Source organism: Chaetodon auriga, chromosome 3 (genome assembly GCF_051107435.1).
Source record: "Chaetodon auriga isolate fChaAug3 chromosome 3, fChaAug3.hap1, whole genome shotgun sequence".
Lineage (NCBI taxonomy): Eukaryota > Metazoa > Chordata > Actinopteri > Chaetodontiformes > Chaetodontidae > Chaetodon > Chaetodon auriga.
The window spans coordinates 21,355,069-21,375,866 of NC_135076.1; the positions used below are offsets into that span (position 1 = coordinate 21,355,069).

The 20,798-nt window shown below is 41.5% G+C and overlaps 2 protein-coding genes across 2 annotated transcripts; both read left to right on the forward strand.

Annotated features, from left to right (window-relative positions):
- Positions 1-464: 464 nt before the first annotated feature.
- Positions 465-9,761, forward strand: plin3 (perilipin 3). The gene is made up of 8 exons (XM_076726086.1): positions 465-605; positions 3,984-4,071; positions 4,282-4,477; positions 4,844-4,926; positions 5,454-5,685; positions 7,576-7,916; positions 8,324-8,542; positions 8,945-9,761. The coding sequence occupies exons 2-8, from the start codon at positions 4,003-4,005 to the stop codon at positions 9,083-9,085; spliced, it is 1,281 nt and encodes a 426-aa protein (XP_076582201.1). The 5' UTR covers positions 465-605; positions 3,984-4,002; the 3' UTR covers positions 9,086-9,761.
- Positions 9,762-9,856: 95 nt separating this feature from the next.
- On the forward strand, positions 9,857-20,197 carry LOC143318105 (AN1-type zinc finger protein 5). Its single transcript, XM_076726087.1, has 6 exons — positions 9,857-9,998; positions 11,189-11,387; positions 11,757-11,868; positions 14,006-14,133; positions 14,827-14,934; positions 16,554-20,197. The coding sequence occupies exons 2-6, from the start codon at positions 11,228-11,230 to the stop codon at positions 16,700-16,702; spliced, it is 657 nt and encodes a 218-aa protein (XP_076582202.1). The 5' UTR covers positions 9,857-9,998; positions 11,189-11,227; the 3' UTR covers positions 16,703-20,197.
- The last annotated feature ends 601 nt before the right edge of the window (positions 20,198-20,798 follow it).

The following is a 20,798-nucleotide window of genomic DNA, read 5'->3' on the forward strand; positions in this document are numbered from 1 at the left end:
TATACTTGACAGAACTCATTATGCAGAACGGTTCCTATCGGTGTTATCATGTTATTGGATCATTACTATTGACTCATTGACACGAAGCAATGAGTCAATTAAGTATTTCTGATTCTGATTCTGATTATTAGAAATATTCAAGTAAAGTAGAACTGCTTCAAAATCATACTACAGTACTTGTGTAAGTTTCCACTGCTGCCCAGAACACAAAATTCATCATCCATCTTTCTCTTTATACAATCTATGAATTTGTCCCATTATGACATTATGAGTCAGACGGTGCAAAAATGAAAGAATATCTCGTAAAATAGGAACCATAAAGAAACATAAAATGAAAGTGAATTTAGCTTTTTGACGTGCATGTCTTTACATGTACTTGTACCAGATATGACAGCTATAGCCCGCACTGGCTGCCACTTCCGTACTGTGATTTAATTGGTTAAAAGTTTATAAGTCGACCCTACACTCCGCCCTTGAGCTCGTGCGGGGTGTAGCAGCTCAACAGTCCGGCAGAAACAGGACATTGTTGTGGGCTGTAGCGGTTCATTGACCAGCATTGTACCGCAGGTCACAGCAGGGCAGAGGAGCAACAGGCTGACAGGGAGGTCAGTGATGTTTGACAGCTCTGTTTTGTTTTTAAAATCAGTCCTCAACTTCTCAAACTTCTCAGGGTTTTGTGTTGCTAAGCTAGCTGTCGTTACTTGTACGTTAACCAGCTAACTTAACCAAGCTAACGCGTAACGGAACTTAACTCCCGTTAAGGGCTGAAAAAACTGCGCTCACTTCGCTTATTAACGCGAGGAGGTTACCAGAACTTATGATACATTAAGAAGAATCGATTGAAAGATGGTTGTTGTTTGCTGAAGTAACAACTCTTCATCTGGGGTAAAGTTCATCACCCATCAACTGGAGGAGATGACAGCTGCTGTGGAGTATACAGCGTGTCCTACTGAGAGGACGCAGTGTGGTTAAAAAGCAGCTAAAGACGCTGATTGATATCATCCTCTCACTGGACTGACGCGGTTTACATTGTGCTTATTATTCCAATAAAGCTCATAACAGAGCGTTGGATGAAATTGCTTAATATAATAATGTGGAAAGACAGTGGCCCCTGAGGATGAAGCAACTTCTGCTTGTGACCCCTCCGTGTGTGGAAATGAGCTGCTGTGATTTTTTTATTTTTTTTTTACCCCCTCACAAGTTTGAGGGATTTGAGGTCTGAAGAAATTCAATTATCAAATATTTCATTAGAAAATAAAATCAGAGACATAATTCTTGTGCAAATTATCCTGCGACCCCTCACATTAATGTTGGGACCCCTTGGGGAGTCCTGACCCCCAGACAGGGCTCTGACTAAATGTTTTACAGCCCCTACGGATTAATGTCGCTGATCTGGGTCTGCACTATTTTAGATAAAGGTGAAAATGTATAAGACAGGTCCATGTCTGGAAACCTCGCTCTTTACTCTTGTCTCTCTGTGAGATCAGCTGCCGTCTCTGTGATCAAGGACAGCTGTAGGCCTCTTTAACCCACTGAGTAGCAGTGATCTCTCTTTTGTCCCTTATGGCAAGTGTCTCAATCGTTTTCTGGAGATATACCAGCTTATCCATTATTATCAAAGGTCACATAGTGTTTCAGCTCCAAAGGCAGTATTTTCTGGAAGATGGGATGACGTGGCTCAACGTTGTCAGGATGTTACAAAGAGTGCTTTGCTGGAACCAGTGACGTGATTATTTCAGAAAGTCTTGAACAGCCCCGTTTGTGTTGCAAAACAGCCTTCTTCATAATATGTACTGCGTCTCTGGAAATTATCTCGGGTTCATCTCTCACTTGATAGCAGGGAGAATAGTGTCAGACTTTGCAGTGTAATAAAGCCAGCGAAGATCTCATCAACTGAAAAAAGAACATGTTGCTCAACCAAGCTGTTGCAACTAAATGCAATTTGCAAGTCTCGAGAGAAATGTCTGCAACACCACGGGTCACGGAGGGTATTTCAGTCAGCCTGACACCTAAAAGAATTTGCGAAATGAATAAACAGTTGTTCTGTGGAAAGGTCATACATGGGTGCTTGGTTTCAGTGTAGTTTGCTAGATTTGAGGCTTGTTCATCTGTCAGTGGTTCCCTCTGTCAGCCTAATCTACCTGAGCATTTACTCCATAATGGCAACAGGTTACAGCTGGTCAGCAGCACTGCTCACACTCCAGCTGTATGTTTGCCCAGCAGAATGATCACAGAGGCCATGTCCTTTTTTGACTAGTCTGCCCTATACATCAGGTCAGCCATGGCAAACGCTTGTTAACAGTGTTCCAGTAAATACAGGTGGGCTCCACTTATGTCTCCCTGTGCCATCTGGCAGAGCACAAACAGATGTTGTCCACATGTTGGGAGCACCAGAAAGAAAAAGGAGAAGATGCTTTGCTGCAGAGGGTTCTCTCCAGTCAGCTGTCACATCTCTTGCTTGTCTCACTTGCGTCGCTCGATGGTGTCATGTAATGATTCATCGTATGGTTAGAACCTAGGCTAACGTCGGTCTGACCAACAATCCAAAACCCAATGATATTTACTGTCACATAAGGCAAAGAAAAACAGCAAATACTCATAATTGAGTGGCTGGAACGATGTACAATTTCTCCTCTTCACTTGAAGAAGAATAGAATCTAAATATGTAATTCAACTATTGATTGAATTAATTATGGGTTTCACCCCTGTCTGTAACCCAATAAAGTATTAGATTTAGCTTTTATATTAGGCAATACTTCATTGCATTAATGCAGCAGAGTAGTTTTCACTTAAAGCAGTTATTTCCCTTGAGAAATTCTTTTGGCCAGCGTTTGATTCAAAGCAATATTTTACATTAGCCGAAGTGAAGTTTTGCTCAATATTTCAATGAGGAATTTTCGTTTGATATAAATGATGTTGCAGTCCATTTTGCCTGCATACCTTCATGTGGGCTTGTGAACTATCAATCTTCAACATGAGTGCCCTGCTGGTCCACAGTTCTTAGCATTATTCATGGCTTTTCTCTTGACTCTAATCTATGATTTCAAATTGGACTGACTTCTGGGTCCCCAGAAAACTGACTTGTGGGTCTTTCTCATAATTTATCATGTCTGTGCTCGTTTTATGTTGGAGCTATCATCACTTTGAAGCCGTCGTCACCTTGAGAAACCAGAATTGTTACAAGAAACAGCGCACACACGGGGAAGTATTAAGTGAAATCAAAGGAATGAGCCGAGGCTTGTTTGTGTTTCATCATCTGACATCTTGATTGAACAGTTATCTGTTTCTTTTAATAAACCTAGAGGAAGAAATACACGTTTTTACGCATTCACATTACCATCCATTCCTTTGGCACACAGATAATCATGAAACTGTAATCATGTTTTCCTCCTCAGTAGTAATGTCACTAAATTTAGATGTCAAAATAATAGTTATGTGTTCAAATGTATAACTCACTCATGCTTATCCTACACATTGATCCACCAGCACTGACCTCATTAATTCCTCTTTTCATGAGCAAATCTGACATGTAGCCCAGCCTCTGATGTTAAGACTTTATTATTTCAGGATGCTGTATAGTTTTTTAAAAAGCACAAAATAGAGCTGTTGTAAGTTCACAAGAGAGAAAGAAATTCCAAACGTATCCTCCAATTTTTAACATTCAGCTTTGCCACAGTGCAGAGAGTTGAACTGTTTGCTTGGCTGCACCATTTTGTTTTTTAACTGCAGTTTCATCCTCATTGCATCATAGTGTTGACAAATGAATTTAACATGGTTGAGTCGCCCAGCTGCCTATATTATTAAACCGTCTGACAGGACAGTGATTCCATTTCTAAATTCATAAGACACACTACTTCTCTGCGAGATAAAGTATATCAGCCACTTTAAACAAAGAATATCAGAGAGGAAGAGTCATTTCATCATGCATACAGAGCGATGTGAGGTGAATCTGTGTGTCTGACACTCTGTATTCTGTGTCAAAGATTGAATCCAGTGAGCACAATGGCAGACAGCGGGAAAACTAATGAGACTGGAGCTGCAGCAGCAGAACCAGCTAATGGAGACCAGCAGGTGAGGAGCACTGTGACCCCAAATGACACCTGTTACGAAACTGAGGCATATTACGAACTAATTTGAAGCTTAGAATTCCATGTTGACAGTTAATGTGGTGAAATCAATCCTTATCACCAACAGAGCTTTTCATTTTACAGTCAGGATTGTATTTCGCATTCTTTCCAATGCCAGTATTTTTCTTTCTTTCTTTTTTTTTTTTGGTCCTAGAATGTTGTTTCCCGAGTGAGCAGTTTACCTCTGGTCAGTTCAGCCTGCGAGGTGGTTTCCAGCGCCTACAGTAGCACCAAAGACAGCGTGCCCTTGCTGAAGGGAGTGATGGATGCAGCAGAGAGTGGGGTCCGAACGCTGGGAGCAGCTGCCACCACGGGGTCCAAGCCTCTCCTGGGCATTATAGAACCACAGCGTAGGTTCTTCTCTCTGAAATATGATGTAATGTATGTGCAATGACGGCACAGAAATTTACAGCATTCAGATATACTATAGAGGAATATTGCAAGCTTGTTGCATATGAAAGGTGTGAAACTGATGCCAGGTCCACTCGGTGCCAGAATATGACATATGAATATGACACGAATGGAAAAAGGGTTCTTCTTCTAAGAATGGTGTCATTTTAATCTATAAAGCCCTTTCACCTGTCACTGTGCTGTGAACATGAAGCAATTGCTGTTTTTCGTGCTTGCTTTTGCTTCCTGCTTACAGTTAGCAGCGATGAAAACATTTAATCTTGTTCTTCTTAAATGAATGAATTTCTATTGTGTGTTTGTTTCAGTTGCGACAGTGAACGAGTACGCCTTGAAAGGACTGGATAAGATGGAGGAGAAGCTGCCTATTCTTCACCAACCAGCAGACAAGGTTAGACAGGAAACCCCCCTACTGTGAAAACATATCCATTTCAGATCCTCTTTTAATTCATTTGCCTTTGATGATCATCTTTTCCACCTTTTTTTGACAAACCGGGCTTGTTACAACGTGTGATAACTTCCACCTCACGTATCAAAATACTTCAAACGTATCCCCTGTCATGAACTAGCCTTTCAGATATGTCCACAAGTGATGTTACACTCCAGATAACCATAGCAACAATGTTTACACTTACCCCTTGTTAAAAATAACCCAGCTGTAAGTGGGATAAAACACTCAGGGGTGTCCTAAAAAAGAAAACAATGGATGTTATGGGGAAAACACCACTCTTCACTCACAACCTTTTTATTCTCATACTGGTGCACCCTGCCTTTTCTCTTGCTCTGTTTACTTCTCCTTGTAGGCTAAATTGCCTCAAATGTCATACATGTCAAAAGGATAAGAGCTGCACAGAAAACCCATAATAGCACCACCATCACTCTACGAGCACAGCACATAATCGCCCGTTTCTTCCTCAGGTGGTGTCGGACACCGTGGGTATGGTGTACCAGTCGGTGGCAGGGGCCAAAGACGCTGTGGTAGGGGCTGTGATGGGCGGTGTCGAGCTGACCCGGGCAGCAGTCAGCGGAGGCATCGTCACCGCCATGGGCACCAGGATGGGCCAGATGGTCAGCAGTAGGATGGGCCTGGCCCTGAGCCGATCCGAGGACTGGGTTGACCAGAACCTGCCGCTCACTGAGAAGGAGCTGGGTGAGTAGCTGTCCTAAATGTGGAAAGCATAATCAGTCCACAAAAACCAGGGGAGGTGATAAACCCATATGTCTGCTGCTGAGGTATAGACAGGTGTGTTTTGACAGTTGGATCAAATGAAGCTGAAACAAGGCTGCAATTGGAATTAATTAATTATGAATGAGTGCCCAGTTTGTCAAGTTTTTATCACAGATGACCAAAAATAAGTAGAGTAGCTTTTTCCCCACTTTAACTCTAAAACTGTTTAGACAACAAAGAAATAAGGCTTCAAGACCCGGGCAGTAATGTGTCTGACTGTATAAAATGAATCCATTCACATGTTTTTTTGCAGATATGATGAGTACTTTCCATTTCATGTTTTCCTTTCTTGATTATAATTGAAAGTGTGGAACGGCTTCACTCCAGTGCTCCATAAATAACGCTGATGTAAACAAAACTTTAATAGTGACAAATTACTTTTAGATTAGATTCAGTAGTTGTCTTGTTAGTCATTGAATTTACAGATCTATCAATCAAAGCGGGGATAATTCCAGTCCTATGTTTTAAATTTTGGTGGTGGGGTTTACATTTGGATCGCAGAGTCCTCCTTTAATATATTCCATTAAAACAAAAGCAGTCACTTCCTCTTCATTTACTTAAATTGCCATTTAAGACCTGCTACACCACCTTAATCACATTTTTGGCCCTTTTTTCTTTTCACATTACTGTCTTACATTTGCACTTGCAAGTAAAAGATACATAGAGAAAAAAATAGCACTTAGTTCCACTTTGGCAGTGGTGTCCTATCTGCTTTCAGTTAAGCATTAATAATGCTGCAGTTTTGCTTTAAAGAGGAGCATTTTAAAGTTTAAGCATAAGAATTAGCATTATATCCCTTAAATTACTCAAAGCTTAATTTCATACATTATAAATTCTAGCTGGCATTACTGCCATTTCCTGAAACTTAATTTATTCCATAATTAATACCCGTGAATGGTTTGGCATTTACTATGAGAGTCAGCAGCAAACACCGTGTCCTTGCTTCACTGATCCATAGATCAAACAGAAAATTTGTCCTGACTGTCCAAATATATTATCGTTATTAAGACAAGGTGACGTGGCAAGACGCAGGTTAAATTCTACCACAGTGACGGGATGTGGATACATGAATGGTTGATGCTATTCATAGCGAGCAAGGCAGGGCGTTACAATGAACCTCCCCTCTGTGAACTTGGCCCATAAAGCAGCTACAATTTCCAACACTCACAGCTTTGACACCTGCTATTGTGATGTCATGTTATTGTGACAACCTGCCACTGTGGCAGTAATAGTCAGGAGGCCGTCCTCTTCTCTGATTATGTATGTGAAAAAGATGCAACTGCATTCAGCAGGAGCATCAAAGTGGCCATAATGGCAGTACTTGGGGGATTTTGGATTTGTTTGATGATGGCTGTAGCAGAGGCCCGCTAAACTCACCAAAGAAGCTTATAACAGAGGCACAGGGAGACAGCGTTACTCTGCATATCCCTTAGCTTCCACTGACTGATGACTGGAGGGAGTGAAGTGGCTCCTAAGTCTCTCCTGAACAGATGTGCTTTCACGTCAGAGGCAAGTGGCCGGACTTACAACAGATGCACCACTTAGTATTATGAGAAGGAGCCAGTTGTGCCTCCATCTATCACCCAAAACAAGCTCATTGGCCCATCCCGTAGAGAATGCACATATAACACTTTACACTGAAAAATGAACAGAGGGATCAAGAATGGCTGAACTATGCATAACCAGCAGTACTATAACCACACCTTTCTCACCACACATTAATATTTAAAGCCCTATTTTAAATTTTAGGTAATCCCACTATATGAAACATCTCTTTTGAACATGTGTGAGATCAATATTATCCTCTTTCAGCTGCTGTCGCTGAACCTGCCTCCAGTGAGGTGACCACCACGTCAGGCAGCCCCAGCTACTTCGTCCGCTTGGGGAAACTCTCTTCCAAAGTACAGAAACGAGCCCTAGAGCAGTCCCTGGTCCGTGCACGGCATGCCAGGGATAGCACCTACACTGCAGTGGCTCAGATTACCAGCACTCTGGACCTGCTGGAGAGTGCCCGTACCAGTTTGGGTAATGCCAGTAACCAGATAGGAGGAGCCTCAGAGCAGCTGCTGCAGCGCTGGACTGAGTGGAAGCAGAAGCAGGCTGGAACTGGACAGACTGAGTCAGAGCCAGATGGGACCAAGGATGAGGCTGAGGTCAGGGCTGAAGCATTTGGGAATCGACTTAATGGTTTCTAATCAGATTATTTTTGCATTTCACAGCTTTCACAGTGTATACACTAGGCATATGCAGCATGTGTACTCAAAAGTGACTTGGAAAACAGCTTGAAAATATGACAGAGGGATGAGAGCAAAACAAGAATCCTGAAATTCAGCAATACATCAGACTTGCATTTTACAGACTGACATTGTATTGTAATGCCATTCATTCATTCAGATTTCTGTGGGACAGGAGTGACATCACATTGTGTCATCAGGATTGAAATGGGGAAACTACCTAGGCCTAAAACCACAAAGGACATCAGGATTAACTGATATGTTACAGCTATATTATCATCTGTCATCTAACATGCTAATGTCTTATTCCCAATTTCTGTTCACAGCAACTGGAATGGCGGGCCCTGTCCATGGTGCGTGGTCTGAGCGACCAGCTGAGGTCTGCATGCCACAATGTGGTGTCGAGTGCTCAGGGTCTGCCAGGTGCGGTCCAGGACCAGCTAACCAGCGCACGGCGATCAGCTGAGGAACTGCACTCCTCTCTGGGGAGCACCAGCACCATCACACCCCTCCTTCTGGAGCGGAGCCGTCACCACCTGACCCAAGTACTAATTGCACCACGCTGTCTTTTCCGCAGTGTTTTGTTTTGCTGCATCAGCTTAGCTAAATATAGCTTAGCGCTTGAGGTTTTATTTTATTTTCACTTAACACGGTTAGTCCTTCCATTACATTTTTATTGGTGCTTAAGTAATACCCGCAGAGTGTTATTGAACAGGAATTAAGCAGGAAACTCCTGCATACTTTATATAAACAAACATCTATTCTCAGGGGTGTCTGCTCATCCATATGCATTTATGAAACTAGGACAATGAAGCTCATGTTGAATTTAGTAATGTACGGATATAAACTCCTACCCACAATAAAGCTATTTGAGGTTACGTGTTTGTTTTGGTTAAAAAAAAAAAAAAAAAAGTAAAAAAGCAATTCTCGTGTGTGCTTGTTCCCAGGTTCAACAGTCTCTGGATGGTGTCATGGAGTATCTTCTGAACAACACACCACTGAACTGGCTGGTGGGCCCTTTTGCCCCTCAGATCACGGAGAAGGCAGAGGAAGATGTGGTGATGGACGAGAGTGGACCACAAAAGTAGACCTGAAGACTTTGTTGTGTTTCTTTTTGAGTTTATCAATATGGTGAGAGAGGACTAGGGTTTACTATAGATGGACCATTTTAATATATGCATATATATATATATGATATGCATGCTTGCATAGATTCATGCCTTAGATTCATGTGATCTTGTTTTCTTTGTGATGTGCTATATTTGATCTTATTAGTCAGTGACACTACATTTATGATGTAGAAGTTAATGGAATTTAATCATGAGTGAAAGCTCTGACCTGTGGCCTTCGAGAATTTACTGATTTGTGCACTTTATTATTTATCCTGGAAAATATGGAAAGTATTTTTACATCTGGCGAAGATTCTTTGTGCATATGTGCATGCACTGGTGTTTTAAAGGCTTGTTAGTGCCTAAATGATTTCAAAGCATTCCCAGAACCAATCCAAATTTATGCCGCTTGTCATCAGCAAGACAACTGTAAGACTCAAAATTCCCTCTGTGAGAGCAGGACAGACATACGTGTGCATCTTTAATGAGATGTAGAGTTCATAGTGCATTCATTTGTCTTTAGATTTGCCTTTTTAATTTCAATATTTTGTGTGTGAACCTTGATGAGTTCATGGAAGCAGCTAGTGAACTGTCAATGAGCTGACATGCTAATAAAATTGTTGACACAGCTCAGTTTGTGTGTCACACTACGTTCATGAAGGTGTTATTTGGGAGTTTTTGTCGTCATGCTGTTCTGGTAGTGGGGTGGTGGACTTTGCTGTGTTGGCCCGTCTGACTGAAGGCTGAGTCGATGCTGGGGATGACGTCATGGTCGTTGTTTCGAATGTCGGGAGCTAGCGCTGGGTAGGAGGCCGCGCGCTCTGCTGGGGACACAACTTGTACAAATCTGAAGCCCAAGGTCGTCGACAGCCCCCGGTACCTTCAATTTCAGGTACTGTCTTCATCCTAGACCGCTATGAGGGACCGCCGCTGTGTGTAACCGATTTTAAACCAGCTAGGACGCTGTCGGGAAGCGCTCTGTTTTTGGGCTGGCTGATTATGCTAGCGGTTCAGCTAACGTTAGCCTGCTAACGCTAGCGTTTATTCGATTTAAAACACTGGATTTGTTTACCGTTCGTCTCCAAGGACGCTGTATTTTTTTGTTTTCTTGATTTTCATCACTGTGGAAGGCTATCAAGCGAGTTTTGTCCTTCTTTTTGTATTGGTAACCAGTGTCAGACAGACAAAACATTCACTGAGGCTGTTTGCTAATGTTACAGTGTTTGCTTTGAGCTATGCAAGCATAGGACGCCAATTGTTTTCTGCTGCGGACAAACTCAAACTGGGGACAGTCAGCTGTAAGTTGTTAAGCTAGATTGAAAGCAACGCAGCGTTTGCCAGGTCATCGGTTAACTCAAGGGTTTCGCCTAAGTTTTTAGGTTGGTTTTGTTTCGACGTGTCTTTAGCTTTTGTTCCTTTTTTGTTAACTTTGTCCTGATCAAAACATCTTGCTGTGCGACGGAAGACAGCATAAATTAGCTGAGCTAGCTTGTGCTTTCGCAGACTCTAACTTGCCTTTTATAGTGAGGCTGAGCTCGTCTCTTTGTACCTTTTTGTTTCCATGGCTGTGAAAAGGTCTCCACCTAGTTTTTGTAACAATTTGTGACACAGCTGACTACTTTCAACACTCCTGGCGCATTGCACTGTTACAGGAGGTACATTACATTATGAAGTGATCATTTTTATTTTGTATTTATTTGCTGTCGTATTTTGCCATTACTGTCAGACATTAATTTTCTCTTTTACATTCACTCAGAAACATAATGTAGACACAATTCTCAGTTACCTGTGACAATGTCCAGTTCTGATTTGCTGGCAGGACTCGACTTTGTCACACTTTTGGTGGTGTTTTATTTAATTTTGGTTGATGAAGGAACACTGAACCTGTTTGACAAAACTTCATTATAGTTACAATTTAGCAGGCCATAAGCCCTTTGCTTGCAGATTAACTCATATTTTCTCCAACTCTACTCTCATGCTCCAATGCCAGTCTCCAAGCTCTTTTAGTCAAAACCTGAATAACATGTAATCAAACAGGGAGTGCTAATCGTCTTTGACTAACTTCTGCAACCCCATTTTCAGGAATATCCTCTCCCATCCCCCTTACCCCTCTGTCAGAGCATGGCTCAGGAGACCAATCAGACGCAGGTGCCAATGCTTTGCACTATGGGATGTGGTTTCTATGGTAACCCCCGCACCAACGGCATGTGCTCGGTCTGCTACAAGGAACACCTGCAGAGACAACAGGGAGGGGGACGATCCAGCCCCCCGGGAGAGAAAGGTAGGAAGATGGGAGAGACATGACCTATAAAAGCCGGATGGGGGTGCTGGATATGGGTCTGGTAGCTGGGAAAGACAGGAAGTTGGAACAGGGTCACTCAAAAACTGTACAGGCATGGGGGACATATGAATTTGCTAAAAGGGGTTGGAGAACAGAGGTAGCAGTAGCTGCCTACACTGTGGCATCAGAAAGCAAGAGAGTGACATCTCCATCTGTTGTTTCACATTAACTCAAAACGCATCTGATCATGGTAGACAAACACAAGCAATGAGTGGCTTAAAATGAGATACGTACTGACAAATGGAAAGTCATCCATGTTCAGCAGGCTGTGTGATGCTCGTGCCATCAGACTGTTCTGTTCCCACACAGCTGCTACATCACCGGCAGGATCACCAGGGTCAGCTGGTGTGACCGTGGAGAGTGCAACCTCAGAACCCAGTACAGAGGTGGCGGGGACCCCACCTGAGGAACAAACGACCAGGTACGTTGGCTGATAGATTGGGAATTTTCTCAGCTGTGTGTTGTTCCAAAGAGTGCCAAAACAACAAACCAAGTGAAAATTTAAGGGAAATTTAAACACGATTTTCCGTCTTCACTGTGAGGTGTTTTTTAAAAAGCTAATCAGACAAATTAAACGGTGGCCTCTTGTACATGGTGTTTGCCATTATGTTGGACATTTGATTATTTTGTTAAAGTGCCCTTTAATTGACTAAATAAATGAGTAGATCAGTTCATCACTAGATCCAGCACATTGTGTTCTAATATGTTCTCATTAGTCCCTTTTAAGTACAACAGCTTGCCTCTGCAGAAATCAGAGTCAAGCTACTCACAGTATATTCACATCTTACTGTTCAACATACAGCCTGCTGGGAGCATATTACACTCCTTTGGCCACTCAAACATTTTTTACTTCACCTGATGACTCTGAGCTTTCTGGTAAGAGCTCCTTGCCAGTTTTAAGGAGTTCATACGCAACAGTGCGTTACACACATCTCCAACCTCATTTTGCGGAGGAAGCAGTGGGAGTGCTTGAACTTAATTTCTTGGTGCCTGAATATCTCTACTTTGCATTTTCATTTAGTCTGCATATATCTACTGCTAGACCAATGGAGAGTGTGTGGATTTTCTTTATCCGTAAAATTACATACACCATTTTTGTCCATAAGCAGGTCTTGCTACACCTTTACTAAGTAAAGTGGCTTTTATTTTTAATCTATTTGTTTATTGTGGATGTGTGGTGATTGAGTAGTACTGACCAGTGGGTTTTTATTTATTTTCATCAAGTCTTCTGATATTTGTGGAGGGTTTGAGTGTGGACTGTTTCACAAGGGTTGGCCCTGTTGTTTAAAGTTGACCCTGTAAGCGATAGTGACTGAGCTGAGGAGTAATGCTCTGTGGTTTTAAAAACTTGCTTCAGGGCCTGTTCTTATAACGGCTGCATAATATTGAATAATTCTTGTAGCCCTGGTCCTAATTTTTTGTGATTAAGCATTTTTGTAAGGGTTCTTGTGTGGTTTCCATTAGATGTACCAATAAATAATTCTTCTTGAATTTTAGATCAAGAAGAGGTGAGAAATGTATTGAAGATGATGTCTTATAGTTCTGTATAGATCTTAAAGGTGGAAGATTAGGGTTGCAGCTGTACGCTGGTTTGACAGTATAGCATCGTATGAAAATCACTGGTTGTCATAACATGTGCATTTGTTTATGGACAGTAGTGGATTCTGCTGTATTAGTGTTATTAAAAAAAATATTTCAAGTTAATTTCAAGTTTCATGTCTGTCAGGATAGTTATAATCAAGTTAGAATAAAGCATTTGTTCAACTGTAAAAACCCTTTTGTTTTCATTCCTTTAAAGATCATTGAAACTGATACTAATAATAATAATAATAATAACAATAATAATTGTGTACTACCTTCAAACCATGATCCTGTTTTCAAAGACAGTTATTCTGCTGTGAAAATCTCAAACTGTTGCGACCTTGTAGAAGACTGGAGGATTTGGTATTTGAGCAATTAATCATTCTGTAGTGTGATATACCTCGATTTCTGAGTTTCTTGGAGATCACAGATTATCCACGTTATAATGAGCCCAGTTATCATCGAAGTTGTTCCAGCGATGGGTTTATTCTTCCCAGAATGTCTACAGAGAAGTCCAGACAGTCATTTGTTCCCACTGTGATGAAATTTTGGAATTATCAGAAGGGATTTGGGCCCGATCTGTCTGCATAGTGTAATCATGGATAATTGTGCTGTGTACTGTGTGTATGTGCTGTCCCTTTTTCTATAAGCCCTGCCGGTTTTGTAGTTGCTTGTGTCTTGTCGAGTTGATTGTGATGGCTCAAAGGCATTTTCTCAAAGCAGGTTACAGGTAGCGTCCTGAAACACATCCAAGTCAACAAACAAAACCATGGGATAATGAATTCAGGCAATTAAAACAAGGAAAGAAAGACTGAAAATTTGACATTTTTGGTCTTAAGAAAACATGCACAGATCTCTCTGGTGTACATTTACTACAGAATTAATTTTTGTCTTAGATCTTATTTTAATTTTTGAATCAGAAAAGTACGCCTTTATGGTCTAAAATGTCTGTCTTTCTTTTGTTGTGGTGATGTCAGTCCCAGCTCCCCCAGTCCGGTAACTCAACAGATGACAGCTATGAGCATCTCCCAGGATTCAGGCGCTGTAGACTCTGATCGAGCGGAGGCTGAGGAGGGAGAAGAGGAGGGTACTTCCAACAGCTCAGGTAATCATTACGGCAAACAGTGGTCCCTTCTCAAATCAGTCCCTACTCACTATGCACATAAAGTCATTCACTCTCACAGCTGTGGAGAACACTGCTTATTAAGGAGCAGGGTGTGAATAAACAGGCAAACTGTGGGATGCACTTGCCACCCTTGACAATGAACATCCCCAAAAATAATATATTCTGTGATGATGATTTCCAAATGGTAAGTATACTTAAGAATGTTTTTTTCCCTCCTATTCTGTAACCTGTTTTTTAACGGGCATGGGAGATTCTCTTTAGGAATAATGGACTTCTCAGGACGGGGCCGGTGCGAACATGTTGTAGGGTTTTTATTGTCTGTTTCCACATTTGTTTGGGATGACCCTCAATATTGCAAATCCGCCCTGCAAATATCTAAATGAAGAGAGTGTGAATAGGGCGATGGTTAAGCTATTTTCCACCATCTCTGTCGTAGTTGTGTAATACAGTTTCTCTTTGTGCTGACTCGTAGCAGTAACATACATTCCCCCATGCCCACATTTAACAAACTTAACCCTTTATATTTTATATCTTTTGTCTCTTTAAAGTTTTACTTTCAGTTATTGTCATTTGTATTTTTCCTATGAGTTAAACATGTATACAAGCTTGTATTTGGACAAGCAGTGGATGAACTGATTTGTGATTATTGTGCCCTTTTGTGTTTTGCTCCAGAGCCAGCGGGGGAAGCAGCACAGGCTTTGTCTGATAACGACCAAACTCCTGATAAAAACAAGAAAAAGAACCGCTGCTTTTCTTGCCGGAAGAAAGTGGGCCTTACTGGTAAGAAACTTAAGAATTTTCACACACTTGTGCATGCATACTCACATACTCACAGTATATATCACATTATAGTAACTGTGTCAGTTGATTGAAGAAATGGTTTAAAGTAACCACACCGAAACCACACTTGAACACGTGATTATTGTCCTCTTTGATTTGGAACTTCCAGGCAAACAAAAGCATTGGAAACATTTCTCTTGTCACGCGGTCTCTACCACCATACTACCAAACCCTACTGAGTAGAGAGCTCCTCTTAACCACTGACATGGTTCAAAGGTTTATGAGTGGTGAGCCTGCTTTACTGGGATTCTCCACAAAGTGGCAGGGTTAGAATTTCAGAACAGTTTAACTCATTGTAAGATTTTCATGTCATTGAGACCTTGTTGTCACCTCATAACGTTTGTCTTACCAGGTTTATAGCAGAGTGTTGGTTGGGCATTTCACAATGTGTCTCACATTAGCACAAGGTGGCTTATTGCTGCATTTTGAAGTACGTTCAAATCTACTGCCACTTTAGAGTGCTCATTAAATACCAGATACCTGCAACCCACATACCCAAAATCCAATTCCCAGTCCACACAAGGCTTTGCTACAGAGAGCAACATACTGCAGGTTAGTGGTGCATTTCACAGTCCAAGGTATTTCACAGTGCACTGCTGGCCTCCAGCTTTTTTTGCCAAACTGGATTAGCTCAAAGAAGGCTCCGGTCTCCATTTAATGTTGAAAAGTAATATCTGCATTTTAGGCCTGGCCATGAACAAAATCCTCAGTGTGCACATGAGAACACAGCCTGATAATGGCAGCACCCTCAGGGCCTAGTTGAACTCGGTCTGAGTTACACACTTTTATTCATGTCCTGTTTTACCCTCTGTTTCAGGGGCATTTTGTTCAACAGCATTTTAAATAATCAGGAATTTCCCTGGATTTTTTTGAGACAAATGTGGCAAAGGTTTGAGACATTCGTTTGAAAAATTCACAATTTGACCATGATGTGAATAGATACCAGGTGGGTCAGTTGACATGGAAGCTGTTGAAAAATGCTGAATCTTGATGAAAAAAAGATATTCATATAGAATAGAAGCACTAAAATCCAGTGAAGAGAGCTGTGTTCAATTTGTCCAGCATAGTTATAACGTTTGGTGCTGAGTTGGAGTCATTTGAGTGTCAAGTACCGGCGCTCTAAAAGTAGGCTACTGAGGTTAACATCCAGTCTTATTTACTAACTTAAGCTGTTACTTAAGCTGACAGCTTTCATTGCAAACACACAGTGGTTTGCCTGATGGATAATGTCAGTTCTTTGCTTACCTTGATCTTGCAGAAACTGAGTGTGCCCCACCTTGTTGCCTCCATACGCGAGTGCAGCACTTACCATTCACAAACTTAGTATAAGCTCATCATTGTCAGAATTTTGAAATATGAATAAAATATGCCCAGTTTCAAACCAGTTAAAGAGCAGGTTCACCCAGACCGTGGTGTTCACTGTTCTCATAAGAGCGACAGGTATGAAGCGTTCAAGCCATAGAGGTCAGTGCAGCAATACATGTCCTCTATAATTTGTGTGCAAACTCTTGAAATGTGTAATGATGTCGACTGACCGCGTGTGCTTCTCATTCCTGAAGGTTTTGACTGTCGCTGCGGAAACCTGTTCTGTGCCATTCACCGTTACTCTGACAAACACGACTGTCCCTATGATTACCGGAGTGCAGCTGCTGCCCGCATACGCAAGGAGAACCCCATCGTGGTGGCTGAGAAAATTCAGAAGTTATGAGGACTGAGTGCAAAAAGAAAAAAAAAAAGTCTCTGACTTTGTGAATTTGAACAATGGCGACTTGGATGAAAACACCTGATATCATGGCTTCATTTGTTCATGGTAGACTAAGACGGGCGGGGTGGGGTGGTGAGGTCACAGCCACTGTCCAGACGCTTCCCTTACTAGCATCTCCCTCTCTCTCCACCAGTGACTGCGGCTGAGTGTTTCTGTGCGTGTGTTTGTATGAAAGCGTGTGTGTGTGTGTGTGTGTGTGTGTGCACATTTGCTTGAGAGTCGGGGAGAGAGCTGTCAGGGCTTGGTGGACATTTGTGTTGCTGTGGGGAGGGAAGGCATTTGATTTTACCCCTTTTTGTTTCTCAACTTGGGGGATCGTGTGAGTTTATTTTTATACAATCCCTGTAAGGCAGTTGAAATGAGACGGGGGTAAGCTGTTAAAGAATGTGTCACAGCCTGGATAATGACACAGAGCTCAATTAAGGTCGAGAAAGTTTAAAAGAAACAACCTATCTGGGAGATTTTGTGTATCAGCAAGACCTTTTAAGGGCTTTGGAATATTATTTTATTTCTTTTCCCAGACTGAAAATGATGTCAACTACTTGTCAAATTGGCATTTTTTTTCTTCCCATCTCTTTGCTCTATGGGTCACCACATGTTGAACCCCCAAGTCTCAGCATTTTCCAGAAACGTTTCTCTTTGATATATTGACTTATCATACTGATATTGGGTGCATGAACAGTTAATGGAGAGGGAAGGTCGGGGAGGGCGAGGGCTGGGGAAACTGAGAACCTTGACTTAACTGAGTGATTGAATTCTGTGTTTTTATTTCTTTTTTTTTTTTCTGTTTTAATGAGCGTATGACATCAGAAGATCTATATTAATATATTGTAGTTAGCTTGAATTGTGTGATTGCATTCTATTTATTTTTTATCGTTTGGTTGGTCTGTGCTGGAGGATTGGCAGCATGTGTCAGCAAATCAGTACGATTTGCACTTAACCTTTTCAAATATATTTAAGTAATTCCATCTTGATTATATAACCATTGAATAAAAAATACACAAGCTCTGACATGATGGAGTAGAGTCCAGTTAAGCCGTTACAACCACAACTGTGCAGTAAAACGTCCATGGTTTTGGATTTGGAAACAAAGCACAACAAAGTGTGTCAACTGCAGAGCACAAACGAATGTGCTACACCTGCTCAGTTTTGTTCAGCATCTGGGTCATTTGCAGTTTATATTTGATCTGCGCAGCAGGCTCGCTGAAGAAATTGCCTTCTCGTTGGATTGATGAGACGTTCTGTTTTCGTGAGGCGGTGCGTTCTTCTTGAATGCCGTTTTCTGTTCAATGGAGAGTGAAGCTCCATGTTTCTCTAACCACCAGCAGACCACTGACACATGCTGAATGAAAACTGACCTGGGTGGCATTGACTCTCCACATTGACACACCTCCCGCTCAGCTGAAGTAAAGATCGTTGCAATGCTGCCGAGTCGCGTGCTGCGCTTTTACGATGTGCTCCGATTCAGACGAGTCCTCGCTACGAAGGGCGCCTCTAGCTAGCTTCTTCTAGGAAGATCAAATTCGCGTGCATGTGCTCAGTCAAACCTATGACTTACTGTGTCGTAACTGACTGCACAGTTTGAAACGAAGCTGGCCACAAAGCAGTAGCACAATGCATGGCTGGAACCCCGAGGTTCAAGTTAACAGGACTCTACAGTTTCTTTTCCAAATGTAAATACCATATGGCTCCTATTCATATAGTATAATCTTAATGTAGATTTTTGCCAGGTAATTAAGGTGGGGGACTAAAGTGAAGAATAGTACTATGTGTATAAAAGTGTTTTCATAATTATCCAAAAAAAGAGAGAAAGTGCCTCGAATGGCACTTGTTTTTTTTTTTTTTTTCCCTCCATCTTGTTCCCCTTTTGTTTACAAGTTATTTCCCACCATCATCTGCCCATGTAATGTCCAAAATATGTTCAGTTACTGGTCTCTTTTCTGCAATACTAGTCACATTGTTAACAAGCCCCTATAAGCTTTATTAACCTCGCTGAACTACACAGCACCCCAGCCCATGCTTTTATCCTGTTACTGAAGTCTATTCAGAGCATAGTAATATTACTGAAAGTTAAAAAGGCCCTTTGTGAGACATAGAGGGACATTTGCGGTATCATCTTCTCGTTATTAAAAGCCCTCCTTGTAAATGTTGCTTGATCTCGGTCGTTAAATATTTATGAAAGAGCTGCAGACAAGTTGCAAGGAATATGCAGAGCATGCATTCTCAGAACAAGCCAATGCAGAATGTGTTGGAGGTGTAGGACACTTTTCCCTGTATACACAGAATATCATGCAGGACCTGGTTGGCTTTAGTTCCGGAAAATCGGCTTTCATCACAATTCAGTTGAAGTCACAGTTGGTGATGAACATGTCTAAATAGCTGACTCGGCATGCCAACACTGAAACTGTTTAGCGAGGTTAAAGTGGTCATCTGAATCCCCTGACTGTGATTTAATCGCAAATAGTGGAAAATAGAAATTCAGGAGTTCATGGGGATTCTCGAGTGACGATTACATACAAGCATATTTCGGAGAACTTGTGTTTGGAGCATCTCTGCAGTTGGGTGTTCTCTAAGGTGTATCTTCGTATATTCAGAATATTCAAGCTTGCCTGCTGGGTTGACGGCCGTTACAAAATAGTCGCCCACAAAATGTTCTGTTTTCCTGAACAGATTGAAAGTCCTTTTAGAGGAAAAGTCCTTTACATGGGATGATTGTTCAGTGAGTGAAATCGTGAGGATTTCATGGTTTACACATGCTGTTTTCTCTTGACTGCTCGTATCAAACCCCCGACTCCCTGTTTTCTTAATAAATATGAGCAGTTTGAATGTAAACCACCATAATTCACATCAGCTGTAATGTCATTTATCAAACTGCCTCGCTCGGATATTGACCGTATATCTTAGGGCAGAAGGTGGAGGCCCAGTTTTCTTACATGTGATTCGGGACAGTTGGATTGCTAAAATTGTTTTGACCGTTTGCGATGAAGGACTTGGCACCAGCAAATAGCAACCGTACCTGACTAATTTAGATACTATCAGTACATTTTTTCTTCCTTCTGTTGTGTTGCTTTGATAGTTTTGATGTCTTCAATCCTGTTTTTAGCACAACCTTTCATAATCACCGTCTTCATCATGCAAGGGTTTTGATTGATACTAATGACGAACCTGTCAGTTGTGATGAATCTGGTTGAAATTCAGTGTCGCTGCAGATGTGAAGACAAATGACAATGACTGATTCATTCTGTCTTTCAAGATGAGCTTGAGGGACATCAAATGAAATCTACTATGTTGGCAGAGCTGTAGTTCTTGTCCCTTGGCACTCCAGTCCCCCAGAAACACCACCAGATATCTTTTTATTTTGTTTTTCTTTCAAGATTTAGGATTGTATGATGTGTAAGAGTAAGTATAAAACAATAAATTCACAAAGTTTATTTTAAATTATACTTGTCTTGTGTGTTTCTGCATATTTGTTTTTATGCTTCTGGCTAAATATTGAGGTATTTTTCTGAAGAATAAACAACGATATCTAATTTGAAAGGTTCTGTAAAACACTTAATGTGTTTCGTGTTGTATGGTTTTGAGCATTCGTGGTTTCTCTGCTCCTCCAGCATGTGCACATGCTGTGGCCCCACTGCTTTGTACTTGTATATTGTTTCAAATACAAAGCAAAACAGTATAGGCACAAATGTCGCTACACAATAGCGCCAGTGTTCAGCTCCACTGCCTGCTGGAAGAGGAATCGCCACAAGAGCCACTTCACCGTTCTGAATTTAACACACTTATCGTGTTATTCATAAAGCACAAATGTGGCACTGTCTTAACATCACAAGAAAACTGAATGTAGAAACAGGTGTATTAAAATAAATTTGACCAACAGCATATCTTTTACCCCAACACATGGCCTCACATTTCACCATACAAACCCTGGAAAGTTATTGAATGTGGTGTGCGACTGTGGGGAAAAATGTGGGCAAAAATAAACATCCATTGATTGTGGCCTTTGGCAGATCACCAAGTAAGAATCATAACAAGTACAGTG

Excerpts from the sequence above, each read along its gene's own strand:
- plin3 (XM_076726086.1), top strand. The coding sequence starts at position 4,003 with ATGGCAGACAGCGGGAAAACTAATGAGACTGGAGCTGCAGCAGCAGAA. Across the intron at positions 4,927-5,453 it reads TTCACCAACCAGCAGACAAG|GTGGTGTCGGACACCGTGGG; the intron begins GTTAGACAGGAA and ends TTTCTTCCTCAG. Across the intron at positions 5,686-7,575 it reads GCTCACTGAGAAGGAGCTGG|CTGCTGTCGCTGAACCTGCC; the intron begins GTGAGTAGCTGT and ends ATCCTCTTTCAG.
- LOC143318105 (XM_076726087.1), top strand. The coding sequence starts at position 11,228 with ATGGCTCAGGAGACCAATCAGACGCAGGTGCCAATGCTTTGCACTATG. Across the intron at positions 11,388-11,756 it reads CAGCCCCCCGGGAGAGAAAG|CTGCTACATCACCGGCAGGA; the intron begins GTAGGAAGATGG and ends GTTCCCACACAG. Across the intron at positions 14,935-16,553 it reads GAAGAAAGTGGGCCTTACTG|GTTTTGACTGTCGCTGCGGA; the intron begins GTAAGAAACTTA and ends TCATTCCTGAAG.